Source organism: Magnolia sinica, chromosome 2, assembly GCF_029962835.1.
Source record: "Magnolia sinica isolate HGM2019 chromosome 2, MsV1, whole genome shotgun sequence".
NCBI lineage: Eukaryota > Viridiplantae > Streptophyta > Magnoliopsida > Magnoliales > Magnoliaceae > Magnolia > Magnolia sinica.
In genome coordinates this window covers 3,519,921-3,541,214 of record NC_080574.1, presented here as the reverse complement: position 1 = coordinate 3,541,214, position 21,294 = coordinate 3,519,921, and the positions used below count along the sequence as shown (strand labels likewise).

The 21,294-nt window shown below is 41.2% G+C and overlaps 2 protein-coding genes across 21 annotated transcripts; one reads left to right on the top strand and one right to left on the bottom strand.

Annotated features, from left to right (window-relative positions):
* The first annotated feature begins 1,049 nt into the window (after positions 1 to 1,049).
* LOC131232100 (transcription factor MYB58-like) lies at positions 1,050 to 12,665 on the top strand. 20 transcript variants are annotated; one of them, XM_058228416.1, is made up of 9 exons: positions 1,050 to 1,455; positions 9,414 to 10,209; positions 10,342 to 10,374; positions 10,991 to 11,040; positions 11,125 to 11,172; positions 11,471 to 11,540; positions 11,734 to 11,780; positions 11,937 to 12,056; positions 12,502 to 12,665. In XM_058228416.1, exons 2-9 carry the CDS (start codon positions 10,172 to 10,174, stop codon positions 12,513 to 12,515), a joined length of 420 nt encoding a protein of 139 aa, XP_058084399.1. In that variant the 5' UTR covers positions 1,050 to 1,455; positions 9,414 to 10,171; the 3' UTR covers positions 12,516 to 12,665. The 20 variants fall into 20 exon arrangements, 1 of the variants encoding a protein (XP_058084399.1); XR_009164761.1 differs by lacking the exons at positions 11,734 to 11,780; positions 11,937 to 12,056; positions 12,502 to 12,665 and having other exon boundaries at positions 1,055 to 3,927; positions 9,414 to 9,485; positions 9,996 to 10,043; positions 11,471 to 11,541; XR_009164767.1 differs by lacking the exons at positions 11,734 to 11,780; positions 11,937 to 12,056; positions 12,502 to 12,665 and having other exon boundaries at positions 1,055 to 3,927; positions 9,414 to 9,485; positions 9,996 to 10,043; positions 10,342 to 10,427; positions 11,471 to 11,541.
* LOC131238003 (uncharacterized oxidoreductase At4g09670-like) lies at positions 4,483 to 14,110 on the bottom strand. The gene is made up of 2 exons (XM_058236133.1): positions 13,618 to 14,110; positions 4,483 to 4,825 (listed from the first exon to the last, which is right to left on the bottom strand). The coding sequence occupies exons 1-2, from the start codon at positions 13,890 to 13,892 to the stop codon at positions 4,483 to 4,485; spliced, it is 618 nt and encodes a 205-aa protein (XP_058092116.1). The 5' UTR covers positions 13,893 to 14,110.
* Between the last annotated feature and the right edge of the window lie 7,184 nt (positions 14,111 to 21,294).

The window sequence follows — 21,294 nt, the reverse complement described above, 5'->3', positions numbered from 1 at the left end:
ACACATCGTTCTACTCCTATGAGTCTATTTGTGGGCACGGTCCAGATTCGCTCTGGAAATGTCAATTACTGAGATGCCAGAATTATTCAATCAGAATGGTTTTTGTATCACGAGACATCCATGATATGTTACCACAAATTGGACGGTCCATGTTCACCGATCTTTACAGCTACGTGCAATGTACAGTCGCAACAAACCATGACCTATCCGTCGCGCAACTTACCCAGAGTCGCCCTTGCTTGCTATCCGCTCCCTGGCACAGATATTTCCGGAGAAAAAAACGTCCGATATTTTCCACTATTCGTAAAACAATGGCAGAAAATCCGATCCGTTTTGGGATTATCGGATGCGCCGAGATAGCAAGAAAGGGGAAGCGTATTGGCCGGTGTACCATACAGCAGCTATATAGCTGCTGTAGGTACGTGTCGTGCGAAGACGAGCACTAACGCTCCTCGAGCTCCGAGTTGTACGAACGGTTCAAAGGAGATCAAAGTTACATGGGCTCCACGGTGATGTATTTATTATATCTACACCGTTCATCTATTTTTAGATATCATTTGAGAGCATTATCCAAAAAATGAATCATATCCAAAGATCATCTGGAACACACTATAAATAACAGCAGAGATTATGATTTTCACTGTTAAAAAAATTTTAGGCCCACCATAGCGTTTATTTTACATCCAATCTGATAATAAGGTCAAAAAGACCTGAGTTAAGAGTTGCATATTGATCCAAAACTTTTTAACGGATCAAAAAGATCTGAGTTAAGAGGATAAACAAATTTCATATTGATCCAAAACATCCGTGACCCAAAAAAGGGTTTCAATGGTAGACGTTCAATCTCCCACTGGTTTTTGTAGTGTGGTCCACTGGATAGTTAGATCTGTCTTATTTTTTTTTCTTAAGCCTTAAGACGAGCTCGCCAAATGGATGGGCGGTTTGGATATAACATATACCTCGTGATCAGACCCACATAACTTGCTGACGTCAATACAGCAGCTATGTAGCTGGTGTCAGGTGCACCAGCCACTCTGCTTCCCAAGAAAGGTAGCAAGAGCCATAACTCTCGCTCCCAACTCCACCCTCTCCGCCGTCGACAGCCGTTCGATCGACAAGGCCAGGTGATTTGCGGCCCAGAACGGGTTTCCGGACTCCGTCAAGATCTACGGTAGCTATGACGCGGTACTCGACGATCCGTCCGTCGACGCCGTGTACGCGCCTCTCCTGACCAGCCTGCACGTGCGGTGGGCGGTGTCGGCAGCTGAGAGGAAGAAGCACGTGCTGCTGGAAAAGCCGACGGCCCTGAACGTGGCGGATCTGGACCTGATATTGGATGCTTGCTGGTCGAGTGGGATCCAGTTCATGGATGGCACGATGTGGATGCACCACCCGAGGACACAGATGATGGAGGAGGCGCTCTCCGACACAACGCGTTTCGGGCAGCTCAGATCGGTAATAAATTCTAAATTTTCGCCTCACGTGGCACACACGTAATAGATCCGGACCGTTTATCTGCTGTGAAATACTCTGGATTGAGATCCTTCCTAAAATACACCAGACATTTGATCCTGGCCACTGATTGGATAATTTATGGCGATCGGGCGGTCAGAAAAAATCGATGCAATGGTCAAGATAAGTGTTACAAAGATCATCTAACGGCTGATTCATATTTTGTCTCTGGTAATGGTGTCCTCTATGGGTCGGCTCCAATAGTATTGAGTTTGGACTGTGTTGTGTGCCTTCAACTAGTATGTGAGGATGAAGAAACGAATAAGGGAAAAGTGCAATGCCCTTTATCCTCGGCTCGTATAACTTTAAGAAAGCGCTGCCAAGTGAAGGGATTGAACAAAGAGGCCAACGCCGCAAGATAGCCACAATGACTACTCATTTCAATCCCTTGATACACGAGCCCGAAGCGCTCGTGTCCCTTATCAAGAAATGCGGGTCCCTCAGGGAACTGAAGCCCATCCAGGCCCACATGGTACGGACTGGTCTGGACCATGACCCTTTTCTCACAAGCAAGCTCATCGAGTCCACGGCCATCACCCTAACCGGCCACGTTTCCCATGCCCAGCTCATCTTCTCCAGGGCCCACCAACCAAACACCTTCATGTGGAACACCATGATCAGGGGTCACTCTCTCACCGATGCTCCACTTAACTCCCTCTCTCTATACCAGCGTATGCACTCGAGTGGGGCTCAAATCAACAGCTACACGCTCGCGTTTGTGCTCAAAGCGTGCTGCCGCTTGCTGAGGTTGGAAGAAGGGAGGCAGATCCATGGGCAGATCACGAAGATGGGCCACGATTCTGAAGTGCCCATGATCAACGGCCTGATTCGGTTGTATGTGAGCTGCGGGCGCGTCGATTCTGCGAGGCAGGTGTTTGATGTAATGGCTGAGAGAGATTCCAATTCGTGGAGCGTCCTGATTGCTGGGTACGCGCAGAATGGTGGCCCACATGAGGCGCTTGCTCTTTTTAGGGAAATGCAGATCTCAGACGTTGATATTGATGGGTTCACCCTAGCCAGCGTTGTGGGCGTTTGTGGGGAGTTGGGGGCCTTGGACTTGGGCAAATGGGTGCATTCTTACATTGATAGGAAGGGCGTGGAAATAGATGTTGTTTTGGGGAATGCTCTGGTGGACATGTACGCGAAATGTGGGCTATTGGATAAGGCCCATAGGGTTTTTCAACGGATGGATGAGAAGGATGTTTTTGTGTGGTCCACCATGATCGGAGGGTATGCCATACATGGGTATGGCAAGAAAGCTCTGCAAGTGTTTGCAGACATGATAAGTGCCAACGTAAGGCCCACTTGTGTCACATTCACCAGCGTGTTGTGTGCATGCAGCCACTCGGGACTGATTGACGAGGGCCGCCGATGCTTTGACAGCATGCGGTCCGAGTACAGGATCGAGCCCCAGATCGAGCACTATGGTTGCATGGTCGATCTCTTCTGCCGGGCGGGCTGCATCAACGAAGCGCATGACTTCATTTCTAGCATGCCGATCGAGCCAAACGCGGTGCTGTGGCGAACATTGCTTAGTGCTTGCAAGGCCCGTGGCCACACAGAGCTTGGAGCCTACATAAGCAGGAAGCTGCTTGAGCTTGATCCTAAGAGTGGCGAGAATTACGTGCTGGTTTCTAACATATATGCTTCGCTTGGGAGATGGTCTAGTGTAAGTAAGATTAGGACTTTGATGAAGAATAGGAAGGTGAAGAGAAGGCATGCTTGGAGCTCTATAGAGGTGAATTTCACACTCCATGAATTTGTGATGGGAGACGACTCACACCCAGAAAGCAATGAGATATATAGGATGGTGGATAGGATGGCCAGGAGGTTGAGAGAGGCAGGACACGTTGCAGCCACTACTGATGTGTTGCATGACATTGATGAAGAGGAGAAGGAGCATGTGCTGGGTCTCCATAGCGAGCGATTGGCCATTGCATATGGGCTTCTTCGGACGTGCAAAGGATCACCCATTCGGGTTGTGAAGAATCTTCGAGTGTGCAGCGACTGCCATTCGGTGACGAAGATAATCTCAAGCATTTATGAGAGAGAGATCATCATCAGGGACCGAGTTCGGTTCCACCACTTCAAAGATGGGAAGTGTTCCTGTGCCGATTACTGGTGAAACCTTTTTCAATGTTTTGCTATAGAAGTACACCTACAGCAGCATGGTATGAGAAATGATGTGATCCGTGTTCATGTGATTCGAAGCTCACATGTGCAAGTCCGATGCGAGTGCTTGCAACATCAAGATGATAAATGTGCTATCATCTCCCAAGCATGAGTACCTGGAAGCCAATGCGATTGAGTTTGAATGTGAGAACCGTTTGGGCATTACCCAAATCGGAGTTTGCCTATGAATGCAACCAATGATAATTTTGTTGATTCTCACCCCACCCCGAATCTTGTTTTGGGGTAAGGCCCTGTTTGGATTGGTGGATTCCAAAAAGTAAATTATAAAGGCAAATTTCACACCTGAAAATATTAGGAAATTTTGTAGATTTTTTTTAAAAGGTTGTTTGTTTTAATTTCCATTACCATTATACGTCTTTAATAACATGTGAGATGGTCAGTAGTTAAAAGGTGAAACCTATTTAAAAAAGTGTGGAGACGAAGATGATCGCTCTTTTGCAGGAAAATGGAAAAAGCCTCTGTTTAGGAAACAGGGTAAATGGTCCGATGTGAAGATGTTTTCATTGAAATTGAGATACTGGTCAAACACACCCAGTGGTATAAAAGAAAATCAATGCATTTGTATGAAACTCGATTTTTTTTTTTTTTTCACTTCTTAAACAAAGCTAAACGGTTATGGAAGCATTGAATTCCAACCCAATATTAGACTATTGCTACTAATACTATTAGCTCATCCAAACACATCAGAAATCTTTTAACTGTTACTATCATTTTATCATAGAGCTATAGATTAGATAACACTCCCACAGTAATCATGATTGCTGAATGTTTTGCTAATCACAACTCTACTGGCTTGAATCTGAGCCCGATAGATTTTTTCACAGCATCCAAGACTAGCTGGGTCTTCCTACTAATCTGAAGCCATTCAAGATCCAGGCCACACCTGGAATCTTTGATGCTCATCCCTAGGTAGAGCTCTAAGAAATCTGCACCAGATGTGAGGAAGAACAAAGCAGACGTCCCCTCATAAGGAATGATGAAGTCCTGCAGGCGGAGGGATCCAGCATTGCCGTAGAGATTGAGGTCCATTGATTCATGGGAGAGGAAGGAACAATGGAAAGTTGCCACCATGTTGTCCTCCCATCGGAGGGAGGACCCACATGATAGGATGACCCCACCACTACAAGAAAATGGGCCTTAGCCGACCGATGGGGCTACCCGTTGCCGGCGACCAGTTTTAACGGCCACCGTCAAGGGGTGGCCGTTATATATATATATATATATATATATATATATATATATATATAGAGTCATGCTCCCTCGCACCTACGCACGTGCGCACCTTTGCACACGTGCCATGAGTGTCAAATCAATGGTCCATGTGATGCGGAATCCCATAAAACCCCATAACACAAGTTTTCACCCCGATCTAATATTCTGGTGGGCCATAGAAAAGAGAAATCCAAATCAAGGGAGGAAATTGTTTGCATTTTTCATGGCCCATAAAAGTTTTAGATCAAAGTAAAACTTGGACCTAGAGGGTTTCAGGAGGTGCTACTTCACATGAACGGTTCAGATTTTTGATCCACATCACATATGATGGGTTCTCGAAAAAGTTCGTACGAACTGGTTTGCAGGTGAGCCTCTCTCTCTCTCTCTCTCTCTCTCTCCTCGGCCCTCTGTTGCAGTTCAGCCTTCCGCTACTCGTGAATCTCGGATTCTCAAGTATGATGTAAGGATTTTCCCTTCTTGTTGTTGCTTTCTGCAATTTAGAATACCTGATTAGGAATATGCATTGTCGAATCCTTAATTAGGGATTTGCATTGTCGAAACCCTTTTTAGGGTTGGCAGCACTTTTTGAATTAGACATTAGGGGTGGTGATGGGTTAGCAATCAGGCTAAGATAGTATTTGATCAATCTGTGGAGCATTGAAGATGTCAAGGTGAAGTTGCTGTCTCGAGCAGCTCCGCCGAGTCCGTCTTGGGTAGCATCCGTAAACTTGAAATTCAAAGCAGCTGAGTCAATTCTGTTAAGTTCGTAAATTCTTTCATTGAAGAGGAGAAATGTCCTGGCTATGTGTAAGAGAGATTTGGGCCATTCATCATGCCAATCCAACCATATATACTCCCTTGTCAATAAATTATCCCAATCATTGGGTGAGCCTAAAAAAAGGGTATGAACGAGTTGATCAATGGTCCACATTCATCGTAGATGAGTGGTCCACTTGATGCCTGCAACCAAGGTGTCCCGTATCCGTTACGATACGGCTGTATCGGCCGATACGTAACGGTAACGGCCGATTACGGGCCTTGAAAAAAAAAAGAAAAAAAAAAAAAAAAATACTTGTTTTCCTTTCTTTTCTTCTTCTTCTCTTTCTTCTTCTTCTTCCTCTTCCTCTTCTCGAGCAGCTGCGGTCCCGCTGCGGCTGCGGCTGCGGCCTTCTTCTTCTTCTTCTTCTTCACTCCACCCATGCTGTTGTGTTGCCCCCATTCTATTCTTCTTCTTCTTCTTTTTCTTCTTCTTCTTCTTCTTCTTCTCTCTCTCTCTCTCTCTCTCTCTCTCTGTTCTTTCCCTCTTTCCCTCTTTTTTCTTCTCTTCTTTCCCTCTTTTTTCTTTTCAGTTTCCCTCTCCCATTTTTTTTTTTTTTTTGCAAGTGTACCACACGCCAGCTTAGCTGCTATAGGTACATGTCACGCTAAGACGAGCGCTGACACTCCTCGAGCTCCGATTTGTACGAACGGTTCAAAGGAGATCAAAGTTACATGGGCTCCACAGTGATGTATTTATTATATCTACACTGTTCATCTATTTTTAAATATCATTTTACAGCATTAGCCAAAAAATGAATCGTATCCAAAGATCGTCTGGACCACACCAAAAATAGCAGCAGAGATGATGATTTTCACCGTTAAACAATTCGTACGCCCACCATAAGATTTATTTTCCATCCAATATGTTCATAAGGTCAAAAAGACCTGAATGAAGAGGAAAAACAAATTTCATATTGATCTAAAAGTTCTGTGATCCCAAAAAGGGTTTCAATGGTAGACGTTCAATCCAGTGTGGTCCACTTGATAATTAGATCTGTATTATTTTTCGTGTCAAGCCTTAAGACGATCTCGTCAAATGAATGGACGGTTTAGATATAACACATACATCATGATCAGAACCACAGGACTTACTGACGTCAATACACAGGTACACCAAGTGGGTAACACGTTTTGTACACGTGCCGCGTGGCCCCACCATAATGTATATATTTTATCCATGCCGTCCATCCATTTTGCCATATCATTTTAGATCATGATCCAAAAAATTAGTAAGATCCAAATCTCGTGGACCACACTATAGGAAACAGTGGTTATAGAATGCTCACCATTAAAAATTTCTTTGGGTCCACTGTAATGTTTATTTTTCATCTAATCTATTAATTGGGTCACATTGACGTGGATGAAGGGAAAACACACATGTCAGCTTGATTTAAGACTTTTGTAGCCCCCAATAAATTTTTAATGGTGGACGTTTAATTATTGTTGTTTCTTATAGTGCAGTCCACCTGAGCTTTGGATGCCTCATTTTTGGGCTCATGCCCTAAAATTATTTGGCAAAATGGATGGACGGTGTGGATATAACACATTCATCACGGGTGGGCCCAAAAAACTTTGACACTTGTGCTACACTTCATAATCTGAGTCCCACCTAATTCGGGCCCTTAAAAAATTGTACACTAGACATATATTAACTTAAAATTTACCAATTAAATTATGGACTACAATTGCTAACTCACAATACCAAAATCAAATTGTTTAAATAGTTTTAATTGTTAATTTGTGGACTTTTATTTTTTAACATTAGGCCTTTTGATTTTTTTCATGATTCATTATCCAATAAATGTCCACCAATTCATAAGTGGGATAATGGCAATAAATTGCATGAATTTGAGGCTGATTTGGAGCATAGATTGGTCCTCCAAGTCAACCCCAAATTGGCAACGCCATCTATCTGAATTTAATTTCATTTTTTTAAAGAACTATTGAGGAGAAATGATATCAAGTTGTTAAGTATATAAATTAGATATTTAGAAATTTAAATATATGAATTTTGTATTCAAATTCAGGTTACCTGGTTCAAAAATTAATCAGACAGTCCCATACAACTTCTCACCGAGTGGACCGTTACGCCACCATAAACATGTTCCAATTTATAAATGAATGCACATTTGGAATGTTTAGAATATTCCGGATTTAATCTATATTTTTTTATTTTTTTTGGCAAAAAAAATAAAATTGCACCGTTACAGGCCGTTACGCCTCCATATCACCGTTACACCCCCGTATCCGTATCGGTATCGGAGGGCACCATTACGCCAACCGATACCGATACGAGACACCTTACCTGCAGCCTGATTTTTGGACCATGGTGCATACACGTGGGGCATGCCTGATGAACAACCTGGATCTCCTATGAGCCACATTGGAATGTGTGGAAGGAGTAGTGTTTTGAATCTTTCCACAGTTTTGGATTTTTTTTGCCGTGTTTATTTAGCCTGATGAGTGATACAATTAAGTATGATATTTATAAACATATAATAGCATTCCAGATAAGTACAGAGCATCAGTCCGTTGTGTCCCACTGTATGCATTGCAAAGATGCGGGCCACGTAGGGGTGGTAATGGACCAGGTAGACCCAACAGGGACCCAAGCTCAGCCTGAAAATGGCTATAGCTGAATGAGTGTGGGTGTAGGTTTGGTTTTAATTTGAGCCTGATTAATAACTGGACTGGGAATGAGCTTATGCTTGGCCGACCCAAACCCAGCCATGTAGAACAGATATGCAGTCCTTGAGTCCCAATTCTTTTCTTCTTCTTCTTTTTGGTCTTCCTTGAAATTTCTGATAGCCCTTTACCAACAGTTACATTTATCACATGGCTATATGTGAATAAATGTGATCCAGCTATTCCATTGTTTCTGAAATTTTCAGAATACACCAAGGAGAAGTCATCTGCCGAATCAGCCTTTAATGACCCTTTTAGGACTCCTATCATTTGACTTCCTAGTTAGAACAAAGAAGCCCCCAATCCTAGAAATCTTATAATCTCTTCTTCCAAAAAATTCTAATTTCCATGATGACAAACATGATTAGTCTCAACAGCATAAAGAAGCACATTTTAAGTGCTTGCAAATAAATATTTGATAAATACTATGGCTGAGACTTGGCCTGCCATTTTTTCACACTGTTACAAGATCTGTAAATTTTATAGCTGATTCTCTTGCTAAAGATGCAGTGTCTAAGCCATCTCTTGTAATTGACAACAGATATCCACTGTCTTAATGGATAGTTGGCTTTTCTCTTAGTTTTAAGAAGAAAAGTCTAGTAGTCCATAAAAAATTAACAAGTAAAATAAGTTTCCAGTGTTTTCAATTGATTTGGTTAATAAATTGTTATCGTCCAAGTACCTTAAAACAATGCGCTAATGATGCCATACAGTTCCATGAATCAGCTCAATCTTGACACCCTAAATAACCTCTAGACTTGTGTTTGACATGCCAACAACATTTAACCAAGACCTGGTCCTTTCCTTTTGTCTCTTCTTTATATTTTCTACTGATAATATTTTCCATTCCCCACAAAAAGAACCAGAAAAAGGAAAGGAAAGAAAAACAGACTTCAATTTCCTGTTTTCTAATTTTGTTGTACACCTTAGATTTAGATATGATTCATTTTTGGGATCTATGAGTATGTTTACATCCCTTGCTTTTTGTATAGGTTGGTATGTTGAATTTGGAAAGTGAGGACTTCGCCAAGAAAGTAGTAGACGCTACGCAAACTAGTTTACAGGTTTGCAATTTGAGACTCTTGATCACTTTTGTGGTCTTATCCTTATCTTGATTGCATTTGGATCTTTTGTTGGCTGCTGATGTTCCGTCTGCATGTTCTGGCTTGCAAATTTAGTTTAAATTTCTTTAGAACAACAACCCGTTTGGTAGAAGAGGCAACACCTCTAACTATGCTCTCTGAGCAGTAGCTCCTTTGGAGCCCGCTTTCACGTTGACCCAAGGATCTTAGCGTGGAACTACCAAATCTGCCCGTTGATTCCAAGAGTGAGATGCAGTGTTTTTTGTTTTTGTTTGTTAATCTCATTTTATTCTTATACCTATAAAGGCACTTAATTTTATGGATTTGATATTGAATTTGGTATGCTTACAGGTTAAGTTGCAAGTTATTAATTTAATGGATTTGATATTGAATTTGTTATTAGCTATCTAGATGATGAATGTCAATTACGATTGATTATGGAATTGTTTAAGTATAGGACAATCAGTTGCCCATTTGAGAATTTCTATGCAGGTCAAAACAAACAAACGATATGTAGGAGCTTCAAATTGGACCGTTCAGGTGAAGCGCCACATCCTTATTATTTTATTCTGTTTAGGCTTGAGTGTGCAACTTAGACGGTATAGTTTAGAGTATCTCAAAGTGAATGGAATCCACAGTATACTGCAAGTGTGAATGGGCCATGGGCCATGTTGTCAGCCCTAGGCTCTTTCGATTTCATTGATGGGTATGTATGAATTTTGTGAATTTTCGTCATGGGGAATCGATCGTTTGTTATTAGAAGTGAGCCATGTTGATTCTGCTGCGAGTATTGTCCACTATTTTCATAAAATTTGTGTAATTTCTGTTGCTTATGTAGGTATGAAAAGCCTGTGAAAGGAAGGAAAATCAGGTGGGCCTCATAGTCAAATCAGCGGTAGTTGTCCACTCTCAAATTGTTCTATGGTGTGCCCATATTCAAATTTTTTGCTTCTGCTTTAAGGGTATTCCACATTCAAATTTTCAGAGGGAAACAGAGAATTTTATGTATTGTTTGGGTGAATTTTGGGAAAATAGAGTATACTGATGCCATACATGACGGTTTTTGGTATTTCAATGGTTTTATGGTTTTTCCCAACCAGTTGTTTGTATGGGAATCAAGTGATTGAATGTCTATATTATTGAGCTTTTATATGAACTTTGACTGAATTAACAGAATTTTCATTTGAGGCAAATAGTCTGTACAGATGGGGATATTTTGCATTGATGAATGATACAGATCATTCGTCTGGTGGATCCCAATGTGAATGTTCAACGGATCAGAAATCTACCCTGTTGAACAATCAGAGTCATCTGATCGGTGGACTTCCTCGAGTTGCATATGCATATCTCTAGTTGCTGCGTCATTTCATCTACAATTTGATGTTTACAGATGTTTCTGCATCATAAATACTGGGAATGTGATTACAATTCGATCTTTGCTGGCCTACAATTTGATCTTTCCTATTAACTAAATTATGTATTTCAAGGTTATTTTCTCCATCAACGAAAGGCAGAGATGACAGATTCCCTGAGAAAGGTCAGTCTTTTTCATACGAGACTAAAGAGCAATTATGTACAAATGCATTTATGTAGAATGTTTCTTGTTGCTTACTTTCTGCAGGTTCATATGTATGTAGATTCTCAGGAAAAGGTTATAGCTCAGTATCAGGTAACACCATTTTAATCCGAGTTTTTGGCTTTTGTTTTGTTTTTGTTTTTGTTTTGTTTTGGCAACCGGAGATGATTCTTTCAGAAATCTGCTAGTATTTTTCTCTCCATTGTACTATCACAATCTAGTTCAGTAGTGCGGCCAACTGCAATGTAGCCAAACTAAGCATCTACAAGCTAATTTAGTTGTGTTTGGATGTGCCAAATTGGGGAACCTATCTACACTTTCAGCTGAGCCATTTCTCTTGCTTATGTTCTCTAATGATTTAGATCTTAATACAATTATCTGTTCTATGCAGTGGAAATGGTCAGAAGGCAAGCTTTATTTCTAGGTGACTCAGAGCTGCAGCAACTGCTTCACATCTTCAGGTACTTGTTGAAGAACTGCATTATGGATTAAAAAATGGTTGTTTGACATAAATCATGTATGAAATGCTTGTGGGTTATCCACCATTTTACTCCAATGAATCAATGTCAACATGTAGAAAGGTAAAGATAAGATTCAGGATATTGTATTCGTGTTTGTTTTAAGTTGATATCTTAAGACATGTTTCTATCACAGGGAAAGAAAAAACTGGAAAAGGACTGTAAGAGTTCTTGTCAAGCATGGTGAGAGAGGTCTTGCCAAGCAATCTTCTACATTCCAATGGAGACTCATGGTTTCCTCATAGCCTTAGTTATAGATTTCTGTCCTGTATTCTTTAATCCAAGAAAATTGGTAGTCCTGTTTTATACCTATCTTCTCTTTTTGATTGGTGTTGCCAGGGTCGCTTAGATGTAGCAAGAGTTGCAGGCTTAGGTGGACTAACTACCTTAGGCCTGGGATCAAACGTGGCAACTTCGAGGAGGAGAAGATATCCACCTTCAAGCTCTCTTGGGCAATAGGTAAAAACACCATATCTTTTTCAATCTTTATATACCCATCTAAGGGCCCAAATGACTGTTTGATAACCAGGAATCCATTTAAAGTAGAATAGGAATTCCTAATCTTTATTTGATAATTATTTCCTAAGGTACTACTATGAATGGATTCCAAGAGATTTCATTTTTAGTGGTGTGTATGATTTACAAGTGAAAATCTTCAATATATCTTATTATTGAGATTGACTTTAAATTTTGTGGTTGAGAAATTTAGAATTGGAAAAGCCTAATTATTATCTCATAAAATCTATATTTTTCTTTACAAATCAAACATGAGAAGTGATATATATAAAGAAAAAAAAGATGGACATGTAAATATAAATTCCCTTTGTATAGATATGGATGAAATGATTTTTGTAGTCTCTGAGAATTTAGATACTTATATTTATGTGAATTTGATTGAATTCAGATGCACTGCCCTAGCTTCTTATCTCCCTCAAAGAACAGACAATGATATCAAGAACTACTGGAATACGTACTTGAAGAAAAAGCTTAAGAAGCTCCAAACATGTGTGGATGGCCATATGAGTAATGGGACCTCAGGCCCACAGCCTATCTCCAAGGACAATGAGAGAGAAGGCTCCAAACTGACATTAACACGGCTAAGCAACTTCTATGTGAGGCCTTGTCCATTGAGAAATCAGGCCTTCTTTTGGACCCAGAGGTTAGCCATAGCTCCCAATCCCACACCAGGCCACTCCAAGCATCTACCTATGCATGGAGCACAGATACTGTGTCCCGACCGTTTGAAGGATTTTTTATTTAACAAGGGCCTCGGTGAAGTTGTTATTTTTTAATTTTATTTAACGTGTTCTTGTAAGTGATTTAACCCATGAAATGAAGCAGGTTGATGGGCATGCATTACGCCACGTGAACGGCCGTGGAATGGAATAAGGCCATTTCTCAGTAGTGGTCCAATATGGGCCTAGGCTTGCCTTTTTATTTCTTGGGCCTTATCAAGTGCTCAGAAATAGATTGGTCCACTCACAGAACTGATGAAATGCATTTGGTATTATGCTATTTCAGAGTGCATCTTACAGTGTTCTGTTTTCAGGGATACGTTGGGATCACTGTAGATGAATCACCCTTTGATATTTGGCCTTTCTCTCTTGAGTTTTCACCACTAATGTATTTTTCTTCCATGTGTTCTAAGCCATAACAGAAGATGGTTCAGATCTTTGAATATTGGATATCCACCATCCCTGGCGAAGGCCATTATTTCAACACTTTGGATTATCAGACCTTGGCCCCCACATTCACACAATCTGAATCTTGATTATCAGACCTACAGTCCTATGTATGGGGCCCACTGTGATGTATGCATGACATCCAAATTACTGGTATAAAATATGTAAAATAATAATAATAATAATAATAATAGGTTTCAATCAAATATAAACAGTAGCCCTCAAATATACTGGCATATACCGGCATTTCAGTAGACATTTACTGGCCGCTTGTAGGGGATTTCCTGGCGCTTTGAGAAAACACCAGTAAAAGTGTATTAACCACCAGCAAATGTTACACTAGGCGGTGGCTAGCACAACTGCCTGTAAAAGACAGACCGCTGGCAAAGCCTTTACCGACCGAGCTTTTGCCGGCAGTTTTCTGATGGCCGGTAAAGGTTTTATCGGCGGTTTTCTCAGTCTTTAGGCAAAAGACAGTTTTCATGTAGTGCACGTTGGTTGAAATCGACCGTTGGAAAGCAGCAACAATCTTGGGTAACTGGTAGTCAGTGGCCCACAATATGGCTCGAATGCAATACCAGCCAGCATCTCCAAGAGCACCAAGCGCGTCCATGTCTGGCTTTCCCCGTATGTCATTCTCAAGGAATTCTTTGGTAGCTGCATATGTGGATGTGCTGTGGATCTGGTTTAAGATGGGAGGTTAGATTATGATATATGGTTTGCTTAAAATTTTCAAATGGAGCGGTAAAGCCCACTGAAAAAGGAGTGTTCCATTGTTATATTTAGACGTCAGGCAAGGCTTGGGTCCGGATCTAATTTCAGGACCCATTAAAATATAAATTTTGAATTGTTTCGGAAACCGATTGTGGTTTACTAGGCCACATGCATGTCGGAAAGCCCATTTGGACACCACGAGTTTCAAAGTGGTCACATGTGTGAAATCTAATCCATCCATTAGGTGGCCCTGGCCATGCAAATGCCCTCATTTGACCCAGACCCAAAACCCAACGGCCTACCACGCGGGATATCAAACGCGGTCCAATCTAATGCAACCCAATGGGCTATCTCGCCGGATATTAAACCTGGTCCAATCTAATGCAATTTTAATGTCTTAAATCCCACGTGGCAAGCCTTTTTAAAATTTTAATATTTGAAAAGTATATTTTTAAATTCAAATTTTTGCTTTTAATAATTTTTTCTGTTATGGGAAAATCTAGAGCTTGTCCCAAGTTGTAGTTGACTTGTAGTGCTCTCCGAGTAGCGGGGTCCGATGAGGTGATGCTAAGCTTGACTTAATCGAGTCCGCTTGAAGTAAGCTCGCACTCAGCCCCGATATGCAGCGCCAAATCGAGCAGCAAGGGCATGGACTTTAAAGTCGACAAGTCAGCTGGCACAGAGATGTGACCCACGATCCTATTGAAGAACCATCCCCAGTAACGGTCGGCGCACGATCTTAGAATAACTGCATAACTGTTTACAATCAGCACACGTATTGATCGTCGTTAAACGACAAGATCGTGCTAAGAAAGACGGACACGTCCGCTCCGATTGAAAGGTATAAATAGCGATTAAATACACAAGGACAGGTACACAATATCTCACACCCTAAGTCCCTATTAGACTACTTAGACCCAGATACCTAGCCTGACTTTGGTATCGGAGGGTCCCCTACTCTAGCCAGGGTCTCCTTGGTCCTTCTCCTATGCAGGGCTTAAAGGGCTCGGAGCGAGTGTTCGGAGCTTGGCGAGGGTGAACCAGATTTTTGCAACAACATTTTCAATTAAGAATTATCTCTATTATTATTGTTATTTAATTGTAAGTTATCCCTAACTTTATTAGGATGCATATATAAGAGAGTGCAATGTAATCTCTATGGTAAAAAGAAATAATAACAATTCTTCTTCCTAATCTTCTCTATTTCCATTCTCAATATAAGTTTTCTTTCTTATTATTATTTTTTCTTCCTCACATGTTAAGGCACACAGCATTTGATATTAAAAGGGTACCAACCCATCATGGCTACAATGTAGTAATTTGCTATCCAGCTTGAAATTCAAATTGTAGCCATGGTGAAACTAATCGAGAAGCTTTGTCAGCCAACAACAAAACACTTTTCAAGACCACCGAGCTTAAGGAATAATAAGCTATTTTGGTTGGATTTCAAAAGAAGAACGACTATAATTTTGTAGAGTTGAAGGACACCTTATAGATGTTGGGGATTTGTGTTGCGGACTCACACAGATATAGATCTAGAATAACAATCTAATAGCGTCAAGCAATCACAAGATAACACAAAGATTTAACGTGGAAAATCCTTATGGGAAAAAATCACAACACAAAGCGACAAAAATCTATTATGAAATAGAAATTACAAGAGAGAGGACTTACCCAATTCGAACAACCTCTGATAACCCTAAAACCCTCTTAGGAACCCTTGGAAAACTTTTAAAAAGCCTTAAAATATTTTAGAATAGCCCTAGGAACCCCTATATATAGTTTAGGAAACTTCACTTACGCGCTTAGTCCGAAAAAGTCTGGAAACTGCCTCAAATTTAAATAGTCCGCGCAAGATCTACGTAACCTCGACTGGTCGAGTCGAGGCCTCAACTGGTCGAGGGACCCCCTCGACCGGTCGAGCCATCCCCTCGACTGGTTGAGCGGCCCGAACACCAAAAATAATAGCACGCTAGACTTTGAGTTGAGCGGCTCACTCGATCAGTCGAGCCAGGCTCTCGACCGGTCGAGCAGCGCCAGATTAAAAGCATTTGACAACAATCTCCACCATGCCTTTAATCTTCAACCGTGTATCTTGTTGCCCTCTTCTCTTATCTCTGCATGATATCATAGCTTCAATCAACGCTTTTCGTGCACACTCCATCCTTCTTTTACACCATCGCCAAGCCCAGAGAAGTTGTACATAACTTGAACTTCTTTGTAGGAATGACCTTGGTGAGCATGTCTGCTGGATTCATACTGGTGTGAATCTTCTCCAGTGTTACACCACCTTCCTCAACCACCTGTCGGATAAAGTGGTGACGAACATCATTGTGTTTAGTACGTGAGTGATAAATAGAATTTTTAACCAAATTGATAGCGCTCTCGCTATCACAGTTAACCGGCACGGCCTTCTGCTAAAGTCTCAATTGATTTATCATGCCTCTGAGTCAAACACATTCTTTAAACGCTTTCGTCACTGCCATATATTCTGCTTCGGTCATATATAGAGCCACCATAGACTGAAGCTTCGACATCCAACTGATTGCTCCACCCACTAGTACAAACGAGTATCCTGAAGTAGACTTTCTAGAATCCACACTGCTCGCGTAGTCGGAATGAATTCACATACCCTACCAACTTTGTCCCTGTCTTCTCAAAAGTTAAGACATAGTCTTTCGTACCTCGAATGTATCGAAGTAGCCATTTCACCGCTTCCCAATGTTGCTTGTCGGGATTTGACATGTATTTGCTCACAACACTGACTGCCTGTGAAATATCTGATCTCGTACAAACCATGACATATATTAAACTATTAACCGCATTCGAATAAGGCACATTAGACATAACCTACTTTTCTTCATTGTATTTAGGACATTGTTCTGAGGAAAGCTTGAAGTGAGCTGCGTGGAGAACGCTCACCGACTTTGTTTGGTCCATCCCATACTTGATCAACACATTTTCAAAGTATTCGGCATGTGATAACCAAAGACTGCTCTTCTTCCTGTCTTTATGAATATCTATGCCGAGAACTGTCTTTGGAACCTCCAGATCTTTTATCTCAAATGTCCCTGATAACTGAGTCTTCAGTATGTTGATTTCAAACATATCATGACAAGTGATCAACATATCATTAACATACAGTATTAGGACGATGAATTTTTCATCACTCAGTGTCTTGTAATAGACGCAGTGATCGTATTCACTCCGAGTAAATTTTTGACTCACAATGAAAGAATCAAATTTTTTATACCACTACCAAGGCGACTGTTTTAGGCTGTATAATGACATCATTAACCTGCAAACTTTTTTCTCTGCCCCTTTAACTTCATAGCCCTCTGGTTGCTTCATATAGATCTGCTCTTCCAACTCCCCATGCAGGAATGTAGTCTTGACATCCATTTGTTCCAGCTCAAGATTGTATTGGGCAACCAGTGCCAACACGAATCTGATAGACACCTGCTTAACCATCGGCGCGAATATCTCTGTGAAGTCGATTCCTTCTCTCTGAGTGTAACCCTTCGCTACTAATTTAGCTTTATATCTATCATGTTTCCTTTTGAATAACCACTTTCATCCGATCGCTTTTCAGCCCACAGAAAGCTCCACCAGCTCTCATGTGTGATTTTTGTGCAACGAGTCCATCTCATCGTACATAGCCGCCTTCCACTTTTCTGCATCAGGTTCATTAAGAGCCTCCTTAATAGTAGACGGGTCCCCCTCATCTGTAAATGAGGGTGTATGTAATATTAGAGTTGTTCCTGTATCTTGCTGGTAACCTACGATCACGCGGTGGATTCCTTCTCACAGGTGACTGCTCCACCTGATCCTGTACGTCTGTTTTCGCATCTGTCTCAACCTGAGTATTATCTGTGTCAATCTGGATGTCTACGATCACCCTTTCTGGTTCCTCTTGCTCCTTTTGATCATTCTTACGAAATAGGGAGCTTTCATCGAATCTGACATCACAGCTAGTGATGACCTTGCGTGTGACTTTGTCGAATAACCTACAACCTTTCACACAAATGCCATAGCCAACAAAGATATACTTTTTGACTCTATGGTCTAGCTTATCTCTCTTAACTGACGGTACATGAGAGTAAGCCTCATGACCAAATATGCGTAGATCTGAGTAGTCGATTTTCTGATTACTCCATACTTCTTATAAGATTTTACATTCAATTGCTGTTAAAGGAGACCGGTTCACCAAATAACAGACCATGTTAATAGCCTCAGTCCATAGGTCCTTGCCCAACGTAGCATTATTTAACATGCATCTGGTCCTCTCTAGGAGAGTCCGATTCATTCGCTTAGCTACACTATTTTGCTCGGGCGTGTGGCGCACTGTGTTGTGCCTGATGATCCCTTCATCCTTTCAATAATCATTAAACTCAGTGGAAGTAAATTCTCCACCATTGATAGTATTTAAAACCTTTATTTTTCGCCCTGACTGTTTTTCCACCATTGCCTTCTATTTTTTGAATATGGTGAAAACTTCGAATTTACGTTTCATGAAGTAAACCCAAACTTTCCTAGAGTAGTCCTCAATAAATGAAACAAACCATGACGACCCCCCAATGGAAACTTCTGGCAGTGGCCCCCATACGTCAGAGTACACATAATCAAGCACTCCCTTACAAACATGTTTTCTATATTTAAAAGACAATTTAAATTGTTTACCATATATACAATGCTCACATATATCTAAATCAGATTTTTTAAAAAAATGGAATCAAACATCGATCAGAAAGTACCTTCATGCCCCGCTCGCTCATGTGGCCTAGACGAGCATGCCACATACGTAGAGACGTGGAGTCTACAATAGCTGCTGCTACTCCACCTGCTGAAGTGCTCCCAATCAACTTGTAAAGGTTTCCGCACCTTTGCCCTCTCATAACCATAAGTGCCCCCTTTGAAACTTTAAAGACACCATCAATACCGGTGAACTTGCACCCTATAGTCTCAAGTTCACTGATAGAAATCAGACTTTTCTTCATATTAGGAACGTGCCTGATGTCAGTCAAGGTACGCTCCATCCCATCAAACATCTTGATGCTCACCGTACCAATAGTCACAACATTACAGGCATTGTCATTGCCCATAAAAACTTGTCTACCATCGCATTCTCTGTAACTGGCGAACCAACTCCGATGAGGAGTCATGTGATATGACGCTCCTATGTCTAGGATCTACTCATCTGCATGATTGTCGTGAACATGTTCGATCATGGACACAGACAGAACATCACCACCACTTGTTTCTTCATCAGATGTGATAATATTGGCCTCCTTGGAAGAAGTCGTTGAATTTTCTTTTTTCGCTTTAGAATTTCTACAATCCTTCTTCATATGTCCAGACAACTCACAATTCTAACACTTTATTTTACTTTGCTATTGCCCTTGAATTTGGATTTAGGTCTTGAAGATCTTGTACCTTGCTCAGAATCTCTGCCCCTCGTAATCAGTGCATTAGAAGATGCTCCCAAGTTACCGTTTAGCTTTCTCATAGTCTTCCCTTGAAGGGCTGAGATAATGTTGTCAACGCTTAGGGTTTTATTTGCGGTGCACATCATGTCCCTAAAAGACTCATATGATACAGGAAGAGAATTCAACAATATACATGCCTGTTCTTCATCTTTGACTACTTCCTCCATATCTAATAATATGCACATCAATTTATTAAAGTTGCTGATATGGGTTTCTATATCTCTACCCTTTGTTATCTTGAAGGTATAACATTGTAGCTTCAAGTGTAGGCAATTTTCAGAGGACTTTTTTGTATAAATGTTCTCTAACTTCGCCTACAAACTAGCCGCAGTTTTCTCCCTCGAAACATTATAGAGAACCTCATCTATGAGACATAAACGGATAGAAGCTAAAACATTACTATAAAGGTTTTCCCATTCATCATCTTTCATGGTAAATTTTCGCTCCTCAAGAGCCTTAATCTCGCCTTGCTTGGTTAACAGGCAAATCATCTTAACCTTCCATAACTCAAAATTATTTTTTTCTGAGTACTTCTCAATATCAAACTTGCCGTTTCCCATTATTATTAATCCTGCAGATTCAGATCCGTGCCCCAACGATTGCTCTGATACCACTTGTTGGAGATTTGTGCTGCGAAATCATATAGATCTAGATCTAGAATAACAATCTAATAACGTTAAGCAATCACAAGAGAACATAAAGATTTAATATGAAAAACCCTTACGGGAAAAAGCCACGGCACAAAGCGACAGAAATCCATTATGAAATAGAAATTACAAGAGAGATGACCTACCCGATTCGAACAATCTCAAATCTCACCCTTGCTACACTCTTTGATAATCCTAAAACCCTCTTAGGAACCCTTGAAAAAGCCTGAGAATACTTTAGAATAGTCATAGAGACCCCTATTTATAGTTTAGAAAACTCCACTTACACACCTAGTCTGGAAAAGTCCGGAAACCATCTCAAATTTACGTAGTCTGCGTAGGATTTGTGTAACCTCGACTGGTCGAGCCATCCCATCGACTGGTCGAGTGGCCCGAACACAAAAAATAATAACATGCTGGACTTTGAGTCGAGTAGTGCTTGACTAGTCGAGCGGCTCACTTGACCGGTCGAGCAACGTCAGATTAAAGGCATCTGACAACAATAGACACTTTTATAACTTAACATTGGCAAGACAACCATGTCATCCCCAAACACTCCATCAACCCCCATTGTTGCCCACACCTTCATCAGTTCTAATCACATCATAACCGGCTCCTTTTCCACTCCACGAACTAAATACATGCAGGTGGATTTATCCTGCTTAACTGGGGATGATCCACTCAACTGGATTTATCGGACTCAACTTTTCTGTAGCCATGAATCCATGAGCATAAGAAGATCCACTCAACTTTTCTTAAGATCCATGGGCCTGATAGTTCAGCCCAAGTCCTGCCCAAAAGCCTGATAGGCCATTCACAAATCACCGCTCATCTTAAAAATGAGACAGATGGACAACTCAATCCCGCGCTGCACGAAACGGTCGGGATGGAGACACCCGAGCCTTTCCTGGTCTGATGTTCATACGCCAACGAGGCCGTTCATAAGATCACCCGTATAAGAAGGCTTCAATGGTTGGCATTCAATTACTAATGTTTCTTGTGGTGTGGCCCACTTAACTCTTCCATCTGCATTTTTTTCTTGCCCATCAGTCTAACTTGAGTGGGCTAAACTGATGGACGGAATGAATTTCACTTGGACGATCCCCAGGAGCATTGAATTACGGGAAACTAGCGTCCCGATTGCCTTCCCTCCCTAATAAACTATTCG

Coding starts and splice junctions, on each gene's coding strand:
- LOC131238003 (XM_058236133.1), bottom strand. CDS start 13,892: ATGGACGCGCTTGGTGCTCTTGGAGATGCTGGCTGGTATTGCATTCGA. Junction 4,826..13,617: donor TGTGCTAGCCACCGCCTAGT/GTAACATTTGCT, acceptor ATTTTCTTGTAG/TGGTGGGGTCATCCTATCAT.
- LOC131232100 (XM_058228416.1), top strand. CDS start 10,172: ATGTTGTCAGCCCTAGGCTCTTTCGATTTCATTGATGG. Junction 10,210..10,341: donor TCTTTCGATTTCATTGATGG/GTATGTATGAAT, acceptor TTGCTTATGTAG/GTATGAAAAGCCTGTGAAAG. Junction 11,041..11,124: donor TGACAGATTCCCTGAGAAAG/GTCAGTCTTTTT, acceptor TACTTTCTGCAG/GTTCATATGTATGTAGATTC.